Raw genomic sequence first — 20,060 nt, 5'->3', positions numbered from 1 at the left:
AGAGTGGCACCGATGACAGTTTGCTTGGTTGGGAATAAAAAATCTGGGTTTAATTCCTGAGTGATGCAATTTTTTTTCCTAACACTGCTAGGAAAAAGGCTGTGTCCATATAGATGGACAGAGCTTTTATTATAGTAAAGATTTTGAAGAGTTGCCAGAAGCTTCCAAAAAAGAATATCAAGTATTTCACCTTTCAATCCCAACCCCAGAACAGACTAACGCCATATCCTTGGATTCGGCTGTAGTTGTAGGCAAATCACTCATGTCATGGTACTGATATGGTTTCCTGTTGATTGAGTTGGATTTTACCATCTTTGAGTTGTTTCCCTTAGCGCATGAAAAATTTAATACCAGATGCCCCTCCTGACATCTTGTAGCAGGTTTCAAACCTCTGACCTACTGCTAGGCAGTACAGCATTCTAAACACCGTACCACGGCTGATCCATAAGTTGACAGATGAAATATCAAAGCTAATTTAAACCACTGCAGTTTGTTCATACTAATCTAAAGTTTTTCCAAAAAAAAACTTTCATATGAAACTGCATTACAATGAACAACCTCTATCACCACATCTGTCACTACAAATGTCATCACATCTGTCAACACATCTGTCATCGCATCTGTCATTCCATCTGTCATCACATGTGTCATCACATATGTCATTACATCTGTCATTGCATCTGTCTTCATATCTGTCTTCATATCTGTCAGTAAATCGGTTATTACATATGTCATTACATCTGTCAGCACATCTGCCATTACATCTGTCATCACATATGACATTACATCTGTCATCACATCTGTCATCACATATGTTATCATATCTGTCATCATATCTGTCATCACATATGTCATTACATCTGTCATCACAACTGTCATCACATCTGTTATTACATCTGTCATCATAGCTGTCTTCATATCTGTCTTCATAAATGTCAGTAAATCGATTATCACATATGTCATTACATCTGTCATGACATCTGTCATCACGTCTGTCATCACATCTGTCAGTACATCTGTCAGTACATCTGTCATCACATCTGTCAGTACATCTGTCAGCACATCTGTCGTCACATCTGTCATCACATCTGTCAGTACATCTGTTATTAATTATATATTTAGAATATTATTATATATTTTATCATACATGTATAATATATTATATATTAATAATTTACACATTAAGGTGGAACTGAAGAAGTAAGCTCTACATGCCTATTTATCTCAAAAATCCTGTCCTTATCACTTTATTTCATTCAAAAAGTATTTGCCATGCATACAGGTTCGCATTAGCTCTCCATCTGTTCTTCATCACTATTAGAACAATAACTACTATTACCATTACTATTATCATTACTATTACTATTCTTCATCACTTCATCACTACTACTAGGTGTTCTTTGTTGTCAAAACTGAGCAAGCAAACTCATCAAACATTGCTCAACTGAAAAATCTACAAACTTAAAAATTGAACAAAAAAATAATGTCTAGTGCTGTTAGGATTTCTGTAAGAAATAATATGGCAGCATCAGTTGTAGCAGCATGTGCGACAAAGAAGGTATTATCATGCCAAAATCACACCATATAGACACAATTACTCTGCATGTTGAGACACTAAAACAGTGACTATAACTGAACATGGATTGAAGTTGCAAAACATCATCATTTCAGTCGACTAACTGCATACAACAAATGGAGATTTAAGCGCCTTACTTCATTATCTGAACACAAACTGTTTGGGTAAATGATTGTCATAATAAACTATTTGGCTATAAAGCAAGTGAATATAGCTGTCTCAGTTGATTATCTGAATACTGAACTGTTTTTATCTGAATGATAGGTGTGTGAAAAGCTTATTGGAACATTATTGGGATACTAACCCAGTGAAGATCAAACTGTAACTTATTTAAATAATGAACATGAAGAGCTAACATGAACATTATCTGGATACTAAGCATGTAAAAGTTCACAACAAGAATACATCTATAGACCACAGACAGGATGCTAAATAAGCCCAGTCATCATAACACATGTAATGCTTGCTCAAATATTCTGATGAACTTTTCAATTTTAGTAGCAAAACTTCAATCATGATAGCCTCTGGTTCAACTAAAGAGACAACCGCTTTGTCTGAGAGGAAATTTATGTCTCACACCCACACAAAAAAACAAAGGAAAATCAAAGGTCTGAGACAAGTGAGAGATCCTGAAGACATAATAGAATAGATGATCCAAGAAGCTACTTGATTGGCTGTAGCCTTTTGCTTATGTTGGGTTGCACTTTGCGATAGACTAAAAGTCTAACCTACTATTGATAATGCACCAGCTTGATTTGAAGACAAATCAGATTTTATGACTCGCTTATTAAAAATCAATAACAAATAGGAAACCATTTACAAAGAAAACTTTCCTATGGTCACAAAATTTGACCAAACAAGTCAAATTTAAAAGTGCAAAAAATAAAGCTGCCTTTACCGTCAGATCTGATGAGTTCCTGCTTAAGGTCGATAAGAACATCAGTAGAAACAAAACTGTCATCATCATTGCTCCATTGGCATTTAGATACTCCCTTCAGCTGAACCTCTAGGTATCTAACCTGTACAGCTGAAAGGAAAAGCAAAAATACTTCATGAATTTAGAAGACGATTCAAAGATGATTCTAAAACTTCAACTTGAACATCTGAGCACTAGAAGATTCCGGTGAAATCTTGATCGACCAGCAAGACATGAAAAGCTCAAATAATTATCTGGTAAACTTAACATAATTATTTTCATAACCAACATAATATGTTGGTTATGAAAATAATATTATTATTTTAGTTTTCAGATTTTACAATTATTATCTTGTTGTGATAGCTGATCAGAGATGACTCGAATGACTGGATGTAAATTAAAAATGCACTGCACAGAAATAGCTATTTAGCATTTATCATTACAATGAAAAAACTTCAAAAGAAAAATGAGAGTTCGTATTTCAGAGATGCTCAGAGAGCTGTTGCTTAAAATTAAATTTTAATAGATTTTGTCAGAGAGTATCAGTATTTATCTATCATGTACTATTGTTTTTCAAGAATGAATACATCCTATTTTATAGGATGTTTTAGGTGATCTAACTGTTAAAGATAAATATTGACAAAACTTGATCCCGGTTAAAACTCTGATTCAAGCTAAAGTGTGATTACATGTCTAGAGTTTCAAAAAGAGGGACAGAATAAAAAAGTGTAAAGCTGTAATTTGAAAGCAATAGCTGATACCACTTTCAACAGAGAGATAGACTGCTGAGTAACTAGTGATGTGATTTTGGTAGATTTTCCTTTCAAGCAATTTAACCGTGATCAAGCTTTATTGATTTTAATCTGAAACGCCCTGGCAGTCAGCTCAAATTAAAAAATCAAAGACAATCGTAAATGATAGAAAATATTAATAATTTGAGACAAAATCTACTAAATTTCTGCGTAAGTTAATTTTAATTGTAGCAAATCTATGTGAGGTTTTATCAATTACATATTCGTCTCAACACAATTTGGAAAAAGTGCATGCAAATGCAGCTTAACAAGTGTGCAGTATACATACGTTTCTTCAGCTTGATTACAATGCCACCAGAGACACACAGACCTCCAGGATTAGTGGGTGGAATGGTGGCAGAACCAGTATTGATCGTCAAACAAAATACTTCTACTTTTCCCATTGTGGGCAATCTGCAAATAAATTTTTTGTCATTTTAAAATGAATATTTTATAGGATTAAAAAACAAGCAAAACTTGATTTGTTCAGAAATCATATAACATGCCAAATAATTGTTTTGTTGTGAATTTTCTACAAATAATTTCAAAAAATGAAATATTTGACATATGGACCGATTATTGGTGTCAAAGGCCCATCGATATGCCGTTTCTACTTCGGGTTTCAGCTTTCAGAACTTCGCGGGGTAAAATATATTCATTTAAAAGTTGAAAACACAAAAATGAATAAAAGAATTGCTATTCAACCAGGCAATACTTTTATAAAAAAAAACTAACAAACATAATAGAAGTATATAACAAACAAACAACAACAAAATAGCAATTCTAAATTAAAAAACTGCACATTAATGTAACACAAATTTTTACTTGATCAAATAAAAAAATAACTTCTCTAGTAAGAGCCTAATTGGCAATTGTGAGAATGCTATGGAACTCTACACATATATGAGTGTACTAGATGAATGAGCGGCGCTTCACAGCTAATAAAAAAGTTGTTGTATAGAAAATTTACTATTAATTAACATGTGCAACATCAACATTTACCATTTTTATGTCTAAATCAAAGTGTTCGTTTATTTCTGTGTACTGTGCTATTTATGCTTACTGTGTTTTTTTCTGTATAATTCATACCGTATCGGCTGCAGCGCCTACTACAGATCTAAAATGATCGCAATAGTCTTGTTAGCTATATGAGTTTAGGCGTTTTTCATCACTTATGGGCATGCATTTTTCTTCTAGCAGGGCTTCATGAGTTTTTCTTCTCATTTGGCTTTACACAAGCAGCAAGCTGCAGCGTTTAACGTAAAGCTATAAAAGATTATTATATATTCCAAGTATGTGCCAAATTTATTTCATAGTGCAGCAAGTTGGAGAGTGTAGTGTATTTGATAATTGGATGTCCGCAGAACTAGAGGTTATGAGTTCAAATCCAGTTCACAGTAAACTTCTCATTCTTGGAACTTTATTGCTATAGCTATAGCTGGACATGCAAAAGCACAGACGGACAGACAAAAAGATTTCTATATATGGATTGTGTTCTGCCATCCCTCTGTGTTTACGAACAGTCTCTCAAGATTGGGTGTGATGTCTGCTTAGCTTACTAAAAACAGAGGCTGTAGGGGTGCTCTTTTTATGCGTTTTCCAAGAACATGGTTCTGTAGTCTTGGCTGTACATGCCTAGGTCCAACGCCAAGGGAACCTCGATGATGGCATGCCAATTGCAGAAAGCAGAAAGAAAGATGCCAGTATGTATATGTGTAATCATTTTGTTCGTTTCCAATGTATCATTAGCGGTTCTGGAGTTTGCTAGGTGGTACATCTTTCTAATTTGTCTTTGCTTGTATCTTCTGAGTGTCTTTTTTGAGGTTATCTAATTTGCTGAGTAAGGTGGTTTCTCTTGGTGAATTTACGTAATATAGTAGATGTTTTGACAATTAGGCAAATCGTGTAAATTGTTCAGATTCTCTCTTTTTCTGGTATTTTGTTTTGCTGAGATTTCCATACATCACTTGCTTCAAAATTTCCACATCGCCATTTTTATAATTCAGTGGTTCTTAACCTGGGTTCGATTGAACCTTAGGGGTTTGGTGAGTCGAACTCAGGGGTTCGGTGGAGCCTCTGCCATGGAGGTTTTGACACACCGACTCATGTCAATACGCCATGCCCCACTTGGCCATCCCTGACTGCAGATGATCACATTACATTGTTCAACTCTTTACCCCCATCCATGTACAAATTTAGTTATTAGCCTACTGCCAGCCATTCTACCAAAGATTGCCAATTTTGCTTAATGATATGTATACAATTTTTTCAACTTCAAACTCTATCTAGAACACTTTTGTTATATATTTTATTCTGCTATCATATTAACAAGTATTGCTATGCCAAAAATTCAGTGTATTTATACTTTGTGCATTGCTAAAGCTATGTGAAGCTATGATCGTTACGGAACTAAAAACGATCTTCTACAATGTTCTTTACTCTTGCAAAACTATTACTTTCATCACTATCAGAGTCAGTGCTGCTACTTTATTGATCTGTGTAATTACAAAATTTTGAATCTGAATGGCTATAATGTCATCAACATAAGTAATTATCTGTTTCCTAACTCGGGAGGTACTTACAAAACTTTCACCAAAATATGTTAATTTTCAAGTTGGAAATTCCCAAACAAAAACTTAAAGTTGCTTTGTTATTTTTGGCTAATTATATAGATAAATCTTCGGACAGCGCGGTCAATACCATAAAAGTTCTAAAGATCATTGGTTATGTTGTCAAGGAATAATAATATAAGTTACTACGCAATTGCTGGGAAAGTCGCAAATATGTGTCTATACGCAGTCGACCATAGAAAACGCATAAATTTGTTTACGGTAGTGAAAGGGTTAACCATTCAGCAAGGAATTTAGTACACTCAGGAATGGTCAACGTGTGACTGCCATCGTAGTACAATAAAAATGCATTTTGTGCAATTAATTTTTTAATATTTTGGTCCATACTAACTATGTCGAGCAAAAAAGAAAGTGGTTGGATGAATATGACATAATCGATTCTTATGTGCATGTATTACAAAACAGGATGGGAATCAGCGCCCTGTCTGCATGATTTGCACTGGTAATATGAGCAACTCAAGCCTCGCACCGGCAAAACTAAAGGAACATTTCGTGAAACAGCATGGAGATGGGGAATTCAAGAACACAACGTTTGGTGAATTCAAGCTGAAGAGAGCCAGATTTGATGAAAAGGCTACTCTGCCTGCTCCTGAATTCGTACCCATTAACAAACCGATCCTCACAGCATTGTACAAAGTTGCGTACTTGAGCCACACACCATTGGTGAAACACTTGTAAAACCAGCAGTGTTAAATATGGCAAGTGTGATACTCGGAGCAGCAACCGAAGTTAAATTATCACATATTCCTCTTTCAAATGTTACCAACAGCAACAGAATAGAGGACATGAGTAAAGATATCTTGGCTCAAGTAGTCGCAGATCTGATTTCAAGCCCAGCAAAGTTCAGCCTTCAACTCGGCGAAACCACAGACCTTGCTAATCCAAGCCAGCTTGCCGTTTTTGTGCGCTATTAGAAAAACGACATAATAAAAAAGGAGTTTTTATTTTGTAAGCCTCTTACAACAACAACTAAGGCAGCCGATGTGAAAATAATTGTGAATTACTTTTTCAGAGAAAATAATCTTTCGTGGGATATGGTTTCTGCAGTTGGTACGGATAGAGATCCAGTCGTGATTGGGAAAAAATCTGGTTTTTGTGCGCTAGTAAAAGCCGAAGCACCACAGATCATTGTTATGCATTGTATTCTGCACAGGCATGTGCTGGAAACAAAAACCTTGTGAACTACGTACGAACTAGTTTTCTCAGGCACCGCAGCCTTAGTGAGCTGTGCAAAGAAATGGGTGCTGAATTCGAGATGCTTCTCTACCATTCTAATGTTCCGTGGTTATCCCGTGAACAGGTGCTGAATCGTGTTTTTACCCTGCTTATGGAAATAGCCATTTTTTGTACGAGCACCAACATTGCCATGCATATTGCTTCAAAAATCCTGAGTTCCTTCTCATTTTACAGTTTAAGGCTGATCTATTTGCAGCTCTTAATCACCTTAATCAGCAAATGCAGGGTGCTGGAGTCATAATCATAAAAGCAGAAAAAACCTGAAGGTTTTTCCAAAAAGCTACCGTTATGGAAACGACGAATAGAGAACAAAATCTTTGCAAACTTTCCTTTTCTAGACAACTGTGTAAGATCGAAGATGTGTCTGGAACTGTTGACATTTCTGTACCTATGGAACTAGAGCAAGCAATTGCCACACCCTTAGATAAGCTTGCAAAGTCTCTCAACAAATACTTCCTTACACGAAAGTCATATCCAGCATGGGTGATACAACCATTCACGTTTGCCATTGAGACAGCAGAAGTCAATGATGAATACCTCAAAAAAATCATTGAATTTCAGCAGATCGAAGTTCAGCAGCAACTCTTTAGAACAACAATGCTCTCCGGGATGTTGACAAATAGAAAAGGTATCCAGTTATTGCCAAGAAAGCCTTAGAGTTTTTTATACCATTTGTTACAACATACTTTTGCGAGCAACCATTTCGAGGATGCTGGACAAAAAACGAAGAAAAGGAACAAACCTTGTTGTGAACATGACATGAGATTGGCACTTGCCAAGGTGAAGCCAGGCATATCTAAACTCGACTATCAAAGGCAACAACAGAAGTCACACTGATTTGCTGACCTGTATGGAATTTGTTGTGAATTCATACACTATGGTGGTTTTGTTCTTTGAACAAGGTGGTGTTCACGCATGGTTCATTTTGTGCACCAGTAGAAAAACAGGATGTCTTGAATTTGAAAAATTTTGTTTTTATTTTACACTAAAGTAGGGTTGGGCCGCATTTTGAATTGAGCGGCGGATCTATGGAGTGCTGCCCCGGTGACCAGGACGGATAAAGGTGGGAGAAAATAAGTAGGATTCGGTGAATTCACATATAAAACTAGTAGGGTTCTGTAGCTCCAAAAAAGATTAAGAACCACGGCTGTAATTCTATACAATGTTTGATAGCCAGCTAACATAGCCAGTTAGCTAATTAAATACAAATGCAGTGCACCGGCCAATAATTCAATACGGGTTGGCATTGTAAGCGAAAATGTCATATAGAAGGGTATAGAAACCCACAGTGATTATCTAATGCAAACACACCCTAATAAAAAACATTGAAATATTACATATTGTATGTACTGTGCATATTAAAAACTAGTAACAAAATATTATGTTAATCTTATTAGCTATAGTTACCTACTGTAACTTCAGTGTATTTAATGATTATGAGCCTGAATAAGATTGTAGCAAACCTAACAAAAATTGCGAATGCTATTTTACCGAGTGAACTCTATGAAATGAGTGATGGCCATGAGAAAGACCAAGGAAGAGCAACTCCATGGGCATCACTTTCTATTAGACTGGCAAAAAGATGAGGCGATCAAGCCAATATATTATAGAGAGAAGACTTGTGGGACAGAGGTTGACGTAGAAAAGATGATAGACCCCACTTATCCCGATTTATAAAAATTTGTGTACAATGAACAATCTTTGAGAATTTTATTTTAGCTGTTCACATGTTCGAAGAATTAATTTCTGTTAATGATTGCTTGTCAGATTAGCCTAAGTATCTGCTCTATCTGCTTAATTAGGTTCTAGCTGTTAAAGTCATTTAAGTAGCACTTTGCTGTTTTCTTTGAGGTTCTCTCGAGATAACATTTTGTATTTAGTCTTTTTCGATGTCAAGATGTGTCTTGTTGTTTCCCAAGAGTACTGTTCCCTACAGAACATAAGTGAAATTTTATGAGCTTTTTGTTATTACCTAGTTTGTTGTACTGAAATGGCTAGGTTTCAGTCAATAGATTTTTTATCGCTACGAATGTGACAATTTTACTAAGTCAGTAGTCAGCAAAGCAATGTGATTGGTCAGTTTGAACATTACTTGTTAATCTCTAGGTCATCCGCTTATGTAATATAAATACAGCTGCAATTTTTAGGCAAGTCAGCTTTGCGTTTTGCTCTTGAAAACGACAATTGATGTTATTACTATAATAAATTGTTTTTTTTCAATGGAGAAATATTATTTCTGATGCTTATTAAATGACTAGCACTAAGCTTGGACAAGATTGCAACAATAATTAGATAACCAAAGAGTTACTGTTCTTTCAGTAGTTGAATTACCTCCTGTTGGGCTCAGCAGGTGGTATCGAAGGAATAAGTGGGTTCAGCGCACTCTGTTGGTTTTAGCAGAGCACGAGTGAGCTGGTTTCACCTATTACCATTTGGTTTCAGCAGCCCGTATTGCAGGAAGCATTAGGTTCAGCACATTGCTGGTTTCAGCAGAGCACAAGTGAGTTGGTTTCAGCTCTGTCCTGTTGGGTTCAGTAGATTATATCACAAGAAGCGCTAGGTTCATCTAACTCTGTTGGTTTCAACAGAGCACAAATGAGGCAGTTTCAGCTCCTTCATGTTGGCTTCAGCAGGTTATATCACAAAAAGCATTGAATCCAGCACACTCTGTTGGTTTTCAGTAGAGCCTAAGTGAGTTGGTTGTTGCTCCTTCCTGATGTTTTCAACAGGTGGCAACACAGAAAGCATTGGGTTCCGCACAGATATACCAGAAGCAAAAGTTGTCTCCATCCCCTCCTACGAGTTTTTTCGAAGTGTAACACTACAATATACTATGTGCAGTACGTACTGTAAAGAGTTCTTACCTTCGAGACAGATGTATAACATAAACTTTGAATTTAACTTAGAAGTATTTAGCTTTCTAAACACACACTTAAAGCTAAGTTTTAACAGGTATTTCACTGAACTAAACTTAAGTGTTGTAACCGTCTAAAATTGTATCACCTAAATATTTGCGGTTTTGTTTTTACTATAACTTTTAGCTGACTTCACTAGAACTTTTTCGACTAAATCTTGCGAGAGAAAAAAGCCTGATCACCACTGTTCTCAAAAGCAGCCTTTTGCATACTTGTCGCATTACCTTCAAAGTTGCGTGATTTGAGCTGGCATATATTTTTACTTTTGCTTACTTTGCTATGATTTTCACACAAAAAATGCTGAACTGAGAGAACAAGCATCGTATCGACATCGCATGCGTTGTGAAAGAGATTTTGGCAAATAGCCTATCGTCATCTTTGTTATTCCCACATATTGATATATAGAAGTTCACTAAAACTTGATACCAACTGGGAATAGTGTCAGACCACTGGATATACACACACTATGCCTTTGCTTGGAGATATCAGGACACCGACAAAGAATGGACTAAGCCCAGAAGATGTACACATGATGCACACAATGGGATGTACAGATAGCAAGCCATACCAGCAACAAGACTCCTGAAGGCATCCAAAGTTCAATAATTAGAAAGCAGCAACAAGCTAATTAGAAACTCCAAATTGAGAAAAATCAACCACAGAAGATGAGCTAATCGCATATCAGAGAAACCACCAAGCGAAGCTGAAATCAATTTTTTTCCCAGCAAACACCAGAAATTGACGAAATAGCTTGAATATATCATCTCATCAATTTATTGAATTTTCCTGATGTACAAAAGTCCCAACAGGAGCAATATTACTTAACTACAACATTCGCCCCACTAAAACAGCGATCTTCCGATGACGTACCCAAAGAGAGTGCTCCCTTAATGACCAACCTCAGTAACCTAAAGACACAACCCTGAACACTTATACATCTACCCTCAGGCTAATCAAATGCCTATAAAAGAGAACACTTATAGTAGTTCATCCTTTTTTGACAGTGACGCCTTGTAGAAGTACAAGACTGAGCTTAAGAGCAGATATAGTCTTTTCGCGAAAGGATATAATTTATCACTTAGCTTTTATTACCTATTGTTACTTTGCTTTAATTTAGAATTTTACTATTTATGTATTAGGTTTTGATTTATGAGAGTAAAGAATATTTCTGCTGCTACATTATTCATCTGAGAACTAGCATAATTAGACTTGCACTAAAGATCTGTGTCAAGTCCTATAGCAAGTCTCAACTCTTGACAACCATAACAAAACAAGGTGGCTCGCTTTGAGACATTAATCATAAAAGCCTAGTTTGGGTAAAGGAAGACATCATAGTTACTAATCACTGATGCTAGTGTGGTGTTCAAGTGAGTATCTTTTTTAAATACCACATATAACATTTTTGGTAGAGGTGCCTTATCGGCCATCAACCTTTCGCATAGCTAAGTGTGTATTCCCCTAACACCTACACCTTTCGTAAAACATTTCATAACACCTTTCATTATACATTCGCAGCACTAAGTTGTAGCCTATATTAAGATTTGTTGACTATCATATATTGATTATAGGCATGAAAATACTAACTAGTATTTTAAATAATTCTTAGGACAGATTTATATTTGTCCAGGAGAAACTTGAATTAAATTAACATTCCTGACTGTTTTGCGTTCACAATAAATTATGAGCAGTTTCACAGCCGCGTTCTTACAAAAAAATTATATTCACAGCTGAGCACCATTATTTACCACACTGTCTACTTTTCCGACTGTTTTGTGCACAGGGAAAGTACAGATACACTTACATAGTTTGATGCACTGTACATTGTATAAAGGCACTACATTGAATCATCTTTCTAACTGTTTGCCGCAGAGAAAGTATAGATTCATTTACATATTGGTAACATTTCATGTACATTGTATGTTCAATTCGGCAGATCTATCCAGTCACGTGCTCACACTACACATATCTTTCTGATTGTTTTGTTCACCGAGAACGAATGGTTTTATTTACTCTCCAATTGTTTTGTTCACAGGGAAGGATACAGTTGTATACTTTCTAACTGTTTTGTTCACAGAGAAAGCGCATATCTGATATAAATAGAATCCTAATCGTAGTGACTTTAAAAATATTTAGTTCAAGGTTATGACATCTAGCCTAAATATGCAAGGAGTTGAGAACCTGTCTACTTTATCTTAAGCTATGTCTTAGCAACGTGTACAATCATCGACTACAAAAATAAATTTAGTTTACTCTCGGTGTACTTATAACTTAAAATCAGTTATTTGTCTACTCGATGGATAGGAATATGTGCAAAATGTTCTTATTATGAGACAAAAATTTATAGCAGGTCTACATCAGCTGAAGCAAAGCACAGACTCATCACTCCATTAATTTGAGGTGAGAAAATTGGCCCAATTTAATAAATTTTGACAGCGTACCCATTTCTGCAGCTTGCAATTCTTAAAGAAAATTATTACATTCGAGATGAGAGACTTTGAAATTAATTCAAGGAGAAAAAATATTAACAAATATAACTTTTTCATTCAAGTAATTTTAGTGATAAATTTCTATTACATTTATTAAGTGTTTAAATTAATTCTATAAATATTATAAATGACTTGATACTTGCCAATTCAATAGAACTAGTACAACCTTTTGAAAATTATACTTGATAAATACTTAAAGGTTGACTTGCAACAAAATTCACACTACAATTATTTGGTATCCGAAAGTTTACCTTGTTTTACTTTGCTGTGTTATAGGTGAAAAATATGTGGAAATGTGATTACAAGCCCTTAAAGGCTCAATATCGAACAGTAAATGACAGCCTTCCCGAAAACGCAGTAGGTTGGAATCTCTCTTAAAAATGGCTCAAATGGGACGTAGTTGAACACGCTGTGCTTGCGTTTACACTTTTATGCAGCCTTATTCGCTGAAATATTTTCACAAATATACTTAAAACATTAATAAAAAGATAATTTACACAAAATAAAAAGATTCTAACCTTCAGCAGTTTTGTGATGGCTGGAGTTATTTGTTCATTTTTTAGCATTTAGAAGCTTATAATCACATTTCCACATATTTTGAACCTACACCACAGCAGAGTAAGACATGGTAAACCTTTTGATACCAAATAACGGTAACGCGGATTTTGTTGCAAGTCAACCGTTAACAACAGGCACTAGCACATGTCTGATCACTATAGAAAGCTTGTCATAATTAGACTGTCCACCTTGCTTACTGGGCCGACTGATAAATTACAAATTTTCAGTTGTGGGCACATTTTATCACGCTATGTTAGCTGAGGCTTGATTGCAGTTTTCTAATTTTGAGAAGTTTCTTATTCATAAAAAGCTTGCTATTAAAAAATTGATAAAGTGTTATAACAGTTCTTGTGATAATATTTTAAATTGACTAATTTTAAGACAATACAGAATGATGAAGCCATAATAAACTGTGCGATAACTAAATGTACTCAATCAACCCATAAGTTCTTTACAATCTTTGAACAATTGCTAGCATACCATGAACGGCTCAACAACAATAATCCCGTGCAGATTGGATTCACTTAGCTACTCTTGAGATATATACATATGCTTAACAAACAATCTTAAGCCTTGTGAAGTCTACAAAAAATATTGCTTTTCTTATACTTAAATGCTGCTAGCCGTGCTACCCGGCGTTGCCCGGGTATAAAAAATCAACTTATAAACAATGACAGGTAATGAGAGTTGTATGGCACTTGATATTAGCCTGGCACATTGTCAATGGATAATTTGAGTGAGCTTAGTAATAAGAGCTATGGCTTCTCATAAGGTTACGTCATGACTTTTCGGAGTGACCGAAAGTGCTAGCATATTTGCTCCCATATAGCAACACATATCGCCTAATAAATCTATCAAGCTCGTGTGGCTTGGTTAATAAGGCAGTTGGACTGGTGGATGAGAGAGTTCGAGATGAAATATTCTGTGGCACGGATTCTTTATTCCAAGATTTCAATAGCTATAGCTGGACATATACAACTATGACAAACTTTGAGAAATATATATATATATATATATCTTGGTGGTAGACAAGGAGAACAAGAGGGCTACTATAATAGATATAGCAGTACCCAATGACTACAATATAGCCAGCAAAGAAAAAGAAAAGGTAGAGAAATATCTCCCTCTTGGAGAAGAAATTGAAAAATGCTGGAATGTAAGAACAACTGTAATCCCAGTAGTCATCGGGGCACTGGGCGCAATAACACCGGCGCATAAAATGTGGCTTGCCCAAATACCAACAGCAATCAACTCAGGTGAGTTGCAGAAAAGTGCGCTATTGGGAACAGCTAAAATCTTGAGGCGAGTGCTCAAACTCCCAGGTCTCTGGTAGGAGACCCGAGTTAGAGCAGGATTTACCACCCATACGGGGTATCCGGGGTGAGGAAACAATTTATATATATATATACAAATGTATATAGCTTGCACTTATACGCCTTATAATTATGTACACATATGGCTTACTCATATACATTTAGAACCTTCCTATTATATATTGAATTGATAGTAAGTTTTTTATTACAACACTATCATATACAACCTCTTGCCCAAACCTATAATTATCCGTATAATATCACTGATTACTAGCCCAAAATCGTATTGGAGAACAAAACCCTCACCTAATAACTTTCTCACAAAACTTTGAGAGCAGAATTTTGCCTTAAGACACTGGTTCGTCTTTTATTATTATCTGATGACTATGATTGGCCAGCATGCAGCTGAGAATAGATAAAAAACAGGGCAGCCATATCTATGCTTGATTTGGTTAGATATTGAGAACATCTTCATTCAACGCTATAAACAATTTGGTTCTTATAAAAGTTGCGCACCTTACTGTGCAGCATTCACTTAGCTCATGATCACTAAATGGCTATGCAAATTTGAGACATGAAAAGTTTTGTTACATTCATTCTTAGTGTTATATTCATCCTCCGCCGGTCAGAGGGCAAAATTGTGTGTGCGTTGCTTTAGCAAAGAAGTCATGATAATTAATTAGTTCCAGCACCACAAATGATAGCTCTGGTATGCCTAAAGCCACAAAGCTAATAAATTTGTATTTCATTCCTAAAGCGCTTAATAATTGTAAATCTTGGAAACTTCTTAGGATCTGATAACTCCCATGGTAGCTGTGAAAACAACTGGCTATTCAGTGCAACATACTTTTAATCATTTTTCGGCTAAGCGCCTACTTTGTCTGACTCATTAATGTACAATCATTTGTATGCAAGCAGGGAAACTTTGAATGTGTGCCCCAAGATGATGGGTTACTCTTCTCAGTTCACCCTAGATAAAACTAAATGCTATCATCATTGGCAAGGCTCAGGTAAATTTTGTTTGAAAATTTGTATAAATTTATAATGCAGATAGTTTGCAACCGTCTCCTGTAGTTGAAAGCTTTTAAAGAAGAAATGCAACTTTACAAAAAGATCAAAGTTTTTGTTTAAAATAAAAATATAAATAACATTTTTGCTAATTTGATAAATCAGAAAATTTTGTTTACATTTATTTTAAATTTAAACAATTAGCCATGTTAAATTTTGCACAATTATAGTTTTTGATTAAAACATTAAACATTAGTGCTCCAATTACTTCCAACATCTAAACGCTTTGTTAATTTCTATCGAATTTGTTTAATTCACAACTTGAGGCTCAACAACTGTCCTGTTTGAAACTGTGGAATGTTCAGTGTAAAAATTAAACAGTATATAAAAGCATATAAATAAAAAACAAGTTTTATGTTTTTTTGTTGAAATAGTTAACAGGCCTATGACCTAAGACCTATGTTTTACTTTAACTGCTTGATAATGTACCAGACACTCTTACTATAAAATCATTTGAAACACATTTCATATTTAACTTGCATAAATTATTGATCAGTCACATAATTATGTTAAAACAAACTAAGTAAAACTACAACCTCCTGAATGTTTGCAGTAGCCTCAGGTCATGCCCCGCTTGTCATGACAGACCAGCTAATCCGGATAGTCAATCTGCTATGTTCTGGTTGTTTGACTTGATTCCAGTTGTCAAAAGAAAAACACTATCCATACTGCATTTATTGCCAAAATTTTCCTATAAAGTTTCAACTGGAAGAAATCGTAAAACAACAATAAACATTTGTAATTCAGTTGAAATAAAATTCACAAAAAATAATGTGGGTTTCCATTTGAGTAGATATCTGTACACTACAGCTGCAGTCTTTAAATAGCTTTTAGTTTTATAATTAAAGAACTAGCCAAGTAGAACGCTAATATTTTGTTTCACAAAAGTGGTTTGCCAAGGAAGTTTTTCTTACATGAGGTTAAATGAAATTATTCATTCATCAAGAATACCATCCCAAACGATTGTATGCCAGCTCTTTGCAACTTTAGTAAAATTATATGGTTGCTATCATACCAACGTCATCACTACTTGGCTAATAATCATTTCAATGCTACACTTTCAATTAACAGCAAAATGATAGAGTTACACTTTTCCAATTGATGTAAGTCAACTACTTGTTGATTTTTAATACTAAAAATACTTCAATTCTTTTAAAACAACAAAAACTGTGTTTTTTTTCAAAAATGTTTTTATAGTAAAAACAAGAGTTTTACCAAATTTCAAAGGAGCACTTTTGCTCCAAAGTAAAGAAACAACTGTTATAACTTGATGTAGCACAATAGCTACATCTGGGCACCATTGAAAATAAAGCAGCTTTCAAACTAAAAAAAAATAGTTGCGATAACATTTTAAAAGATGATTTTAAAATGGAGCAAATTTTTAAATAAAAATCATTTTTGCAGATTGGTATGCCTCCTAATTTAAAAAACCATAACTGTCTAAACTTGGTCTTTTCCATTAAAATCAGCAAGGCCCAAACTTCTGTATTATTTTATAAAGCTTAGAGAATCAAAATTAGCCATAATAACAAAACTAAAAACCATATTACTATTGATAACTTAAACCCACTGATTTTTACTGCCCTGGCAACCACTATTATAGGTTTAAAAATTATTTAAAATTTGTTCGATTTGAGTTTTTCGAAGTAATATAAAGACAAGTGAGTCATCTCAACAGTTTGACTAAGCAAAGTAAGCTCACAAAGTAAACACTCTCAGATAAAAGCAAGACTGACTATGTACCCATACAAAGACAATGAATAAAAATGTGTAGTGGACAGAATGATGCTGTAGTAATTACCTTTAAGTCTAGAAGAGTGAATGCGATGTGTGCGTTAGAGTAAGTATATCCGTGAAGTGAATGAGATATTGTGATTACTCAAGTGTGCATAGCTTACAGAATGGCAAGCATAGCTCACCTCATTGCTATAAAATATGGTTTAGCATATTTTATAGCAATTTTATAGCCCACCTCATGCATGATTTAAACTGGTCAGATACCTATGTTCTGTTTACTGAAAGGTACAGCTGTGACAGAGTGATTAATCATGAACAAATAACATGTAGAACTACTACTCTTATTGTATTGACTAAGTGTTGCGCATAAATACATTGTCTTTGTAGGCGCTTGATGATTTTTACAGTTAAAAAAATCTTTCTTTTTATGACAGTGCTAATGCTTAAAGCTCTAAAAATTCCAACGGTTTTAATATTTGATATACTTTACTACATAGAGTTAGACAAATTACACTTTCGATTTTGAAGACTGAAACTCGAAGTTAAATGTATTAATTTGCACATTACCTAAGGCACAATCTTTTGATAGTATTTTGAACGAGTGCATGAGTTGCATGAACGAGTGGAAAACTCCAAAAAAGATGAAGTTTTCTGCTAGCGTACATAGCTTATCTGAAATGCAGCAACTCTAACTTATGAATTCTTCAGAATTAAAATTTTTTAATTGTATTTGATGTACCTAGGACCTTTGCTTGAGAACTAACTGATGACTATGACTTATTACTAACATAGTTCACCCAGACATGAAAGAATACCATGGAATTTCTGCATTTGCATCTCTAACCAGTTACCAACCCAACATTACCTACTGTATGACCGGTGACAACTAACTTTACCGCTGATGTGACTTCACATGCTTGACATTTATTTGTTGGGCTTTCTACTTAAATACTGCTTATGACCAGCTCTGACTCAAATTCCGTTACATATATTTGTTAATTACCTGGTCTCACACACTCATCTGACCATCAAAAACACTTTGATATTGAGCTGATTTTTTTTACTCACTTTTCACTTACAATTATGTAATTTTCACAGAATGTTATGCAAAGCCGTAACTAATGTAGGTTTTACAAACCCAACCTAGCTAACCTTTGACAATGCTTTTCATTATTGACCACAATTTTGTCCTTCTCTGCATTGCATTCAAAATATTCATTTACATTCACTCTTTCTTACACTGACAACAAACAAACCTTACCGAGAGATACAACCCTCTCATTTTCATCTCAGTCACCCTTTCAAACCCTTTTCAATTTCCATCAAACTGAGGCTACATAAACTTCCTACCTATTATTCGATCTTTTGGTTGTCGTGTTTCAGCAGCGACTCCCAGCAGTGTCATGATCTTAACAAATATTGCATGAATGTAAATATTAGTTTAAAAAGAAATCCTAAAAATATCAAAACATAAAAACAGAGAAAGGAACTTGACATTTTGGATAATACAAAATTTTCAGTTCAGTGTTTTCTTTGAAGATTGATGGTAAAATTGCCAAGTTAAAGTAAAACGCTAATGTTGGAATCATAACAATTATACAAAGAGAAACTGCTAATTATAACAGACCGTTGCCTTTTATTGTATACAAACATCTTGTTTATAAAACTTGTGTTCCTTTACATGTAATGTGCCGGGTTATTATTTAGAAGTAGCTAATTGATTGTAACTGATAATTTCACTTTTGATCAATGTCTTCTAAAAAAACTATTTCGCGACAATAAAGCTAGCAGCGTGCCTCACAATAATGTTATAAAAGTTCAATTATCAAGTTTTTAGAATTGGCCTTTTGTTGTGAGTAGACCAGCACAACAAAAAATATATGATCACTTTATTATCAGATATTTTTTTCTTGATATTTTTGTAACTTTCTATTTTTTTTTAAGTAAGATAGGCTAGCCAACAACATGTTTGTGTGTCTTTTAAATAAACTATTAAGTAGCACCATTAAAACAAACTTGCTGATTAAATTCTTAATTCATAACTACTGTTAGTCTTTTCATTTCTTTGGGGGTATGTAGAGTTGTGTTTGGAATATATGGTGTTCCGGTTTTATGTTATCTTCTTTCCGTCTTCAACTGCTACCTTATTGATCACAGCAATGCTTTCAGCCACCTACACATATCGACATACGAAAGGACCCATTTACTTTGCAAAGGGAGATGCGATAGAAAGAACAGGACAGTAATACCCAATTCCAAAATAACAATTGACACTTGCCAAAAACTACACGGCAAACTACCAACCATAGCGTTCTGCTACTCTTCATATATGCCTTAATTCTTTGAGAAGAATAAAATTTGTTTTTAATGTTTAATATTATGGTTTTGAATTTTGACTCATGGCTTTGGTTTTATTAACTGTGTTTAATTTTTCCACGACCATACAAGAGCGAAGCGATTGATTGGGAGAATTATGATAAATGCACATGTGCACAAAACCCCCGAAAAATTATCCGTTAACGGCCGTCACCACACCCTTGAAACGAAACCCTATTACCAAATTTAATTATTTTTCAGTAAAATCGTTTAAATATAATAATGAGACAAAACGCATATAAACCTATTTAAATATGTTACCAAGCCTTTGAAAGGTTACTGCAAATTCCTAAAACTAACCCATCTGATCGGATTATACACAAATAAACAGATTAATTTGGACGAAAATTGCCACAAAATGCTTGAAAAGCTTGGTTTAATAAAAGTTAAGACCGGAAATTGAAACGCCGAGCGACAGAGAATAAAACGATAAAGTCGTGCGCATTTCACGAAAAAAT

At 34.7% G+C, this 20,060-nt stretch overlaps 2 protein-coding genes across 2 annotated transcripts in view; one reads left to right on the top strand and one right to left on the bottom strand.

Annotated features, from left to right (window-relative positions):
* LOC137401962 (arrestin domain-containing protein 1-like) overlaps positions 1 to 17,361 on the bottom strand; it is a 35,728-nt gene extending 18,367 nt beyond the window's left edge. Inside the window, exons 1-3 of the mRNA XM_068088433.1 lie at positions 17,291 to 17,361; positions 3,573 to 3,697; positions 2,475 to 2,603 (exon numbers count right to left, since the gene is read on the bottom strand). Of these exons, the coding sequence (XP_067944534.1) occupies positions 2,475 to 2,603; positions 3,573 to 3,687 (244 nt within the window). The 5' untranslated portion in view covers positions 3,688 to 3,697; positions 17,291 to 17,361. The remainder of the gene's footprint in view (positions 1 to 2,474; positions 2,604 to 3,572; positions 3,698 to 17,290) is intronic.
* Positions 6,609 to 7,413, top strand: LOC137402323 (protein FAM200C-like). The gene is made up of 3 exons (XM_068088821.1): positions 6,609 to 6,815; positions 7,067 to 7,213; positions 7,324 to 7,413. Exons 1-3 carry the CDS (start codon positions 6,609 to 6,611, stop codon positions 7,411 to 7,413), a joined length of 444 nt encoding a protein of 147 aa, XP_067944922.1.
* Positions 17,362 to 20,060: the final 2,699 nt, after the last annotated feature.

The sequence above is a fragment of the Watersipora subatra genome, chromosome 8 (genome assembly GCF_963576615.1).
Source record: "Watersipora subatra chromosome 8, tzWatSuba1.1, whole genome shotgun sequence".
In the NCBI taxonomy this organism is placed as follows: Eukaryota; Metazoa; Bryozoa; class Gymnolaemata; order Cheilostomatida; family Watersiporidae; genus Watersipora; species Watersipora subatra.
Note: the sequence above shows the minus strand (reverse complement) of the source record. Positions and strands in the feature narration are given on the sequence as shown.

What these genes read in the sequence shown, in the direction of transcription:
- LOC137402323 (XM_068088821.1), top strand. Translation starts at nt 6,609, where the DNA reads ATGGCAAGTGTGATACTCGGAGCAGCAACCGAAGTTAAATTATCACAT. An exon ending in CAAGCCAGCTTGCCGTTTTT is followed by an intron (nt 6,816 to 7,066) that starts GTGCGCTATTAG and finishes TATTCTGCACAG; the next exon opens with GCATGTGCTGGAAACAAAAA. An exon ending in CGTGGTTATCCCGTGAACAG is followed by an intron (nt 7,214 to 7,323) that starts GTGCTGAATCGT and finishes CTCATTTTACAG; the next exon opens with TTTAAGGCTGATCTATTTGC.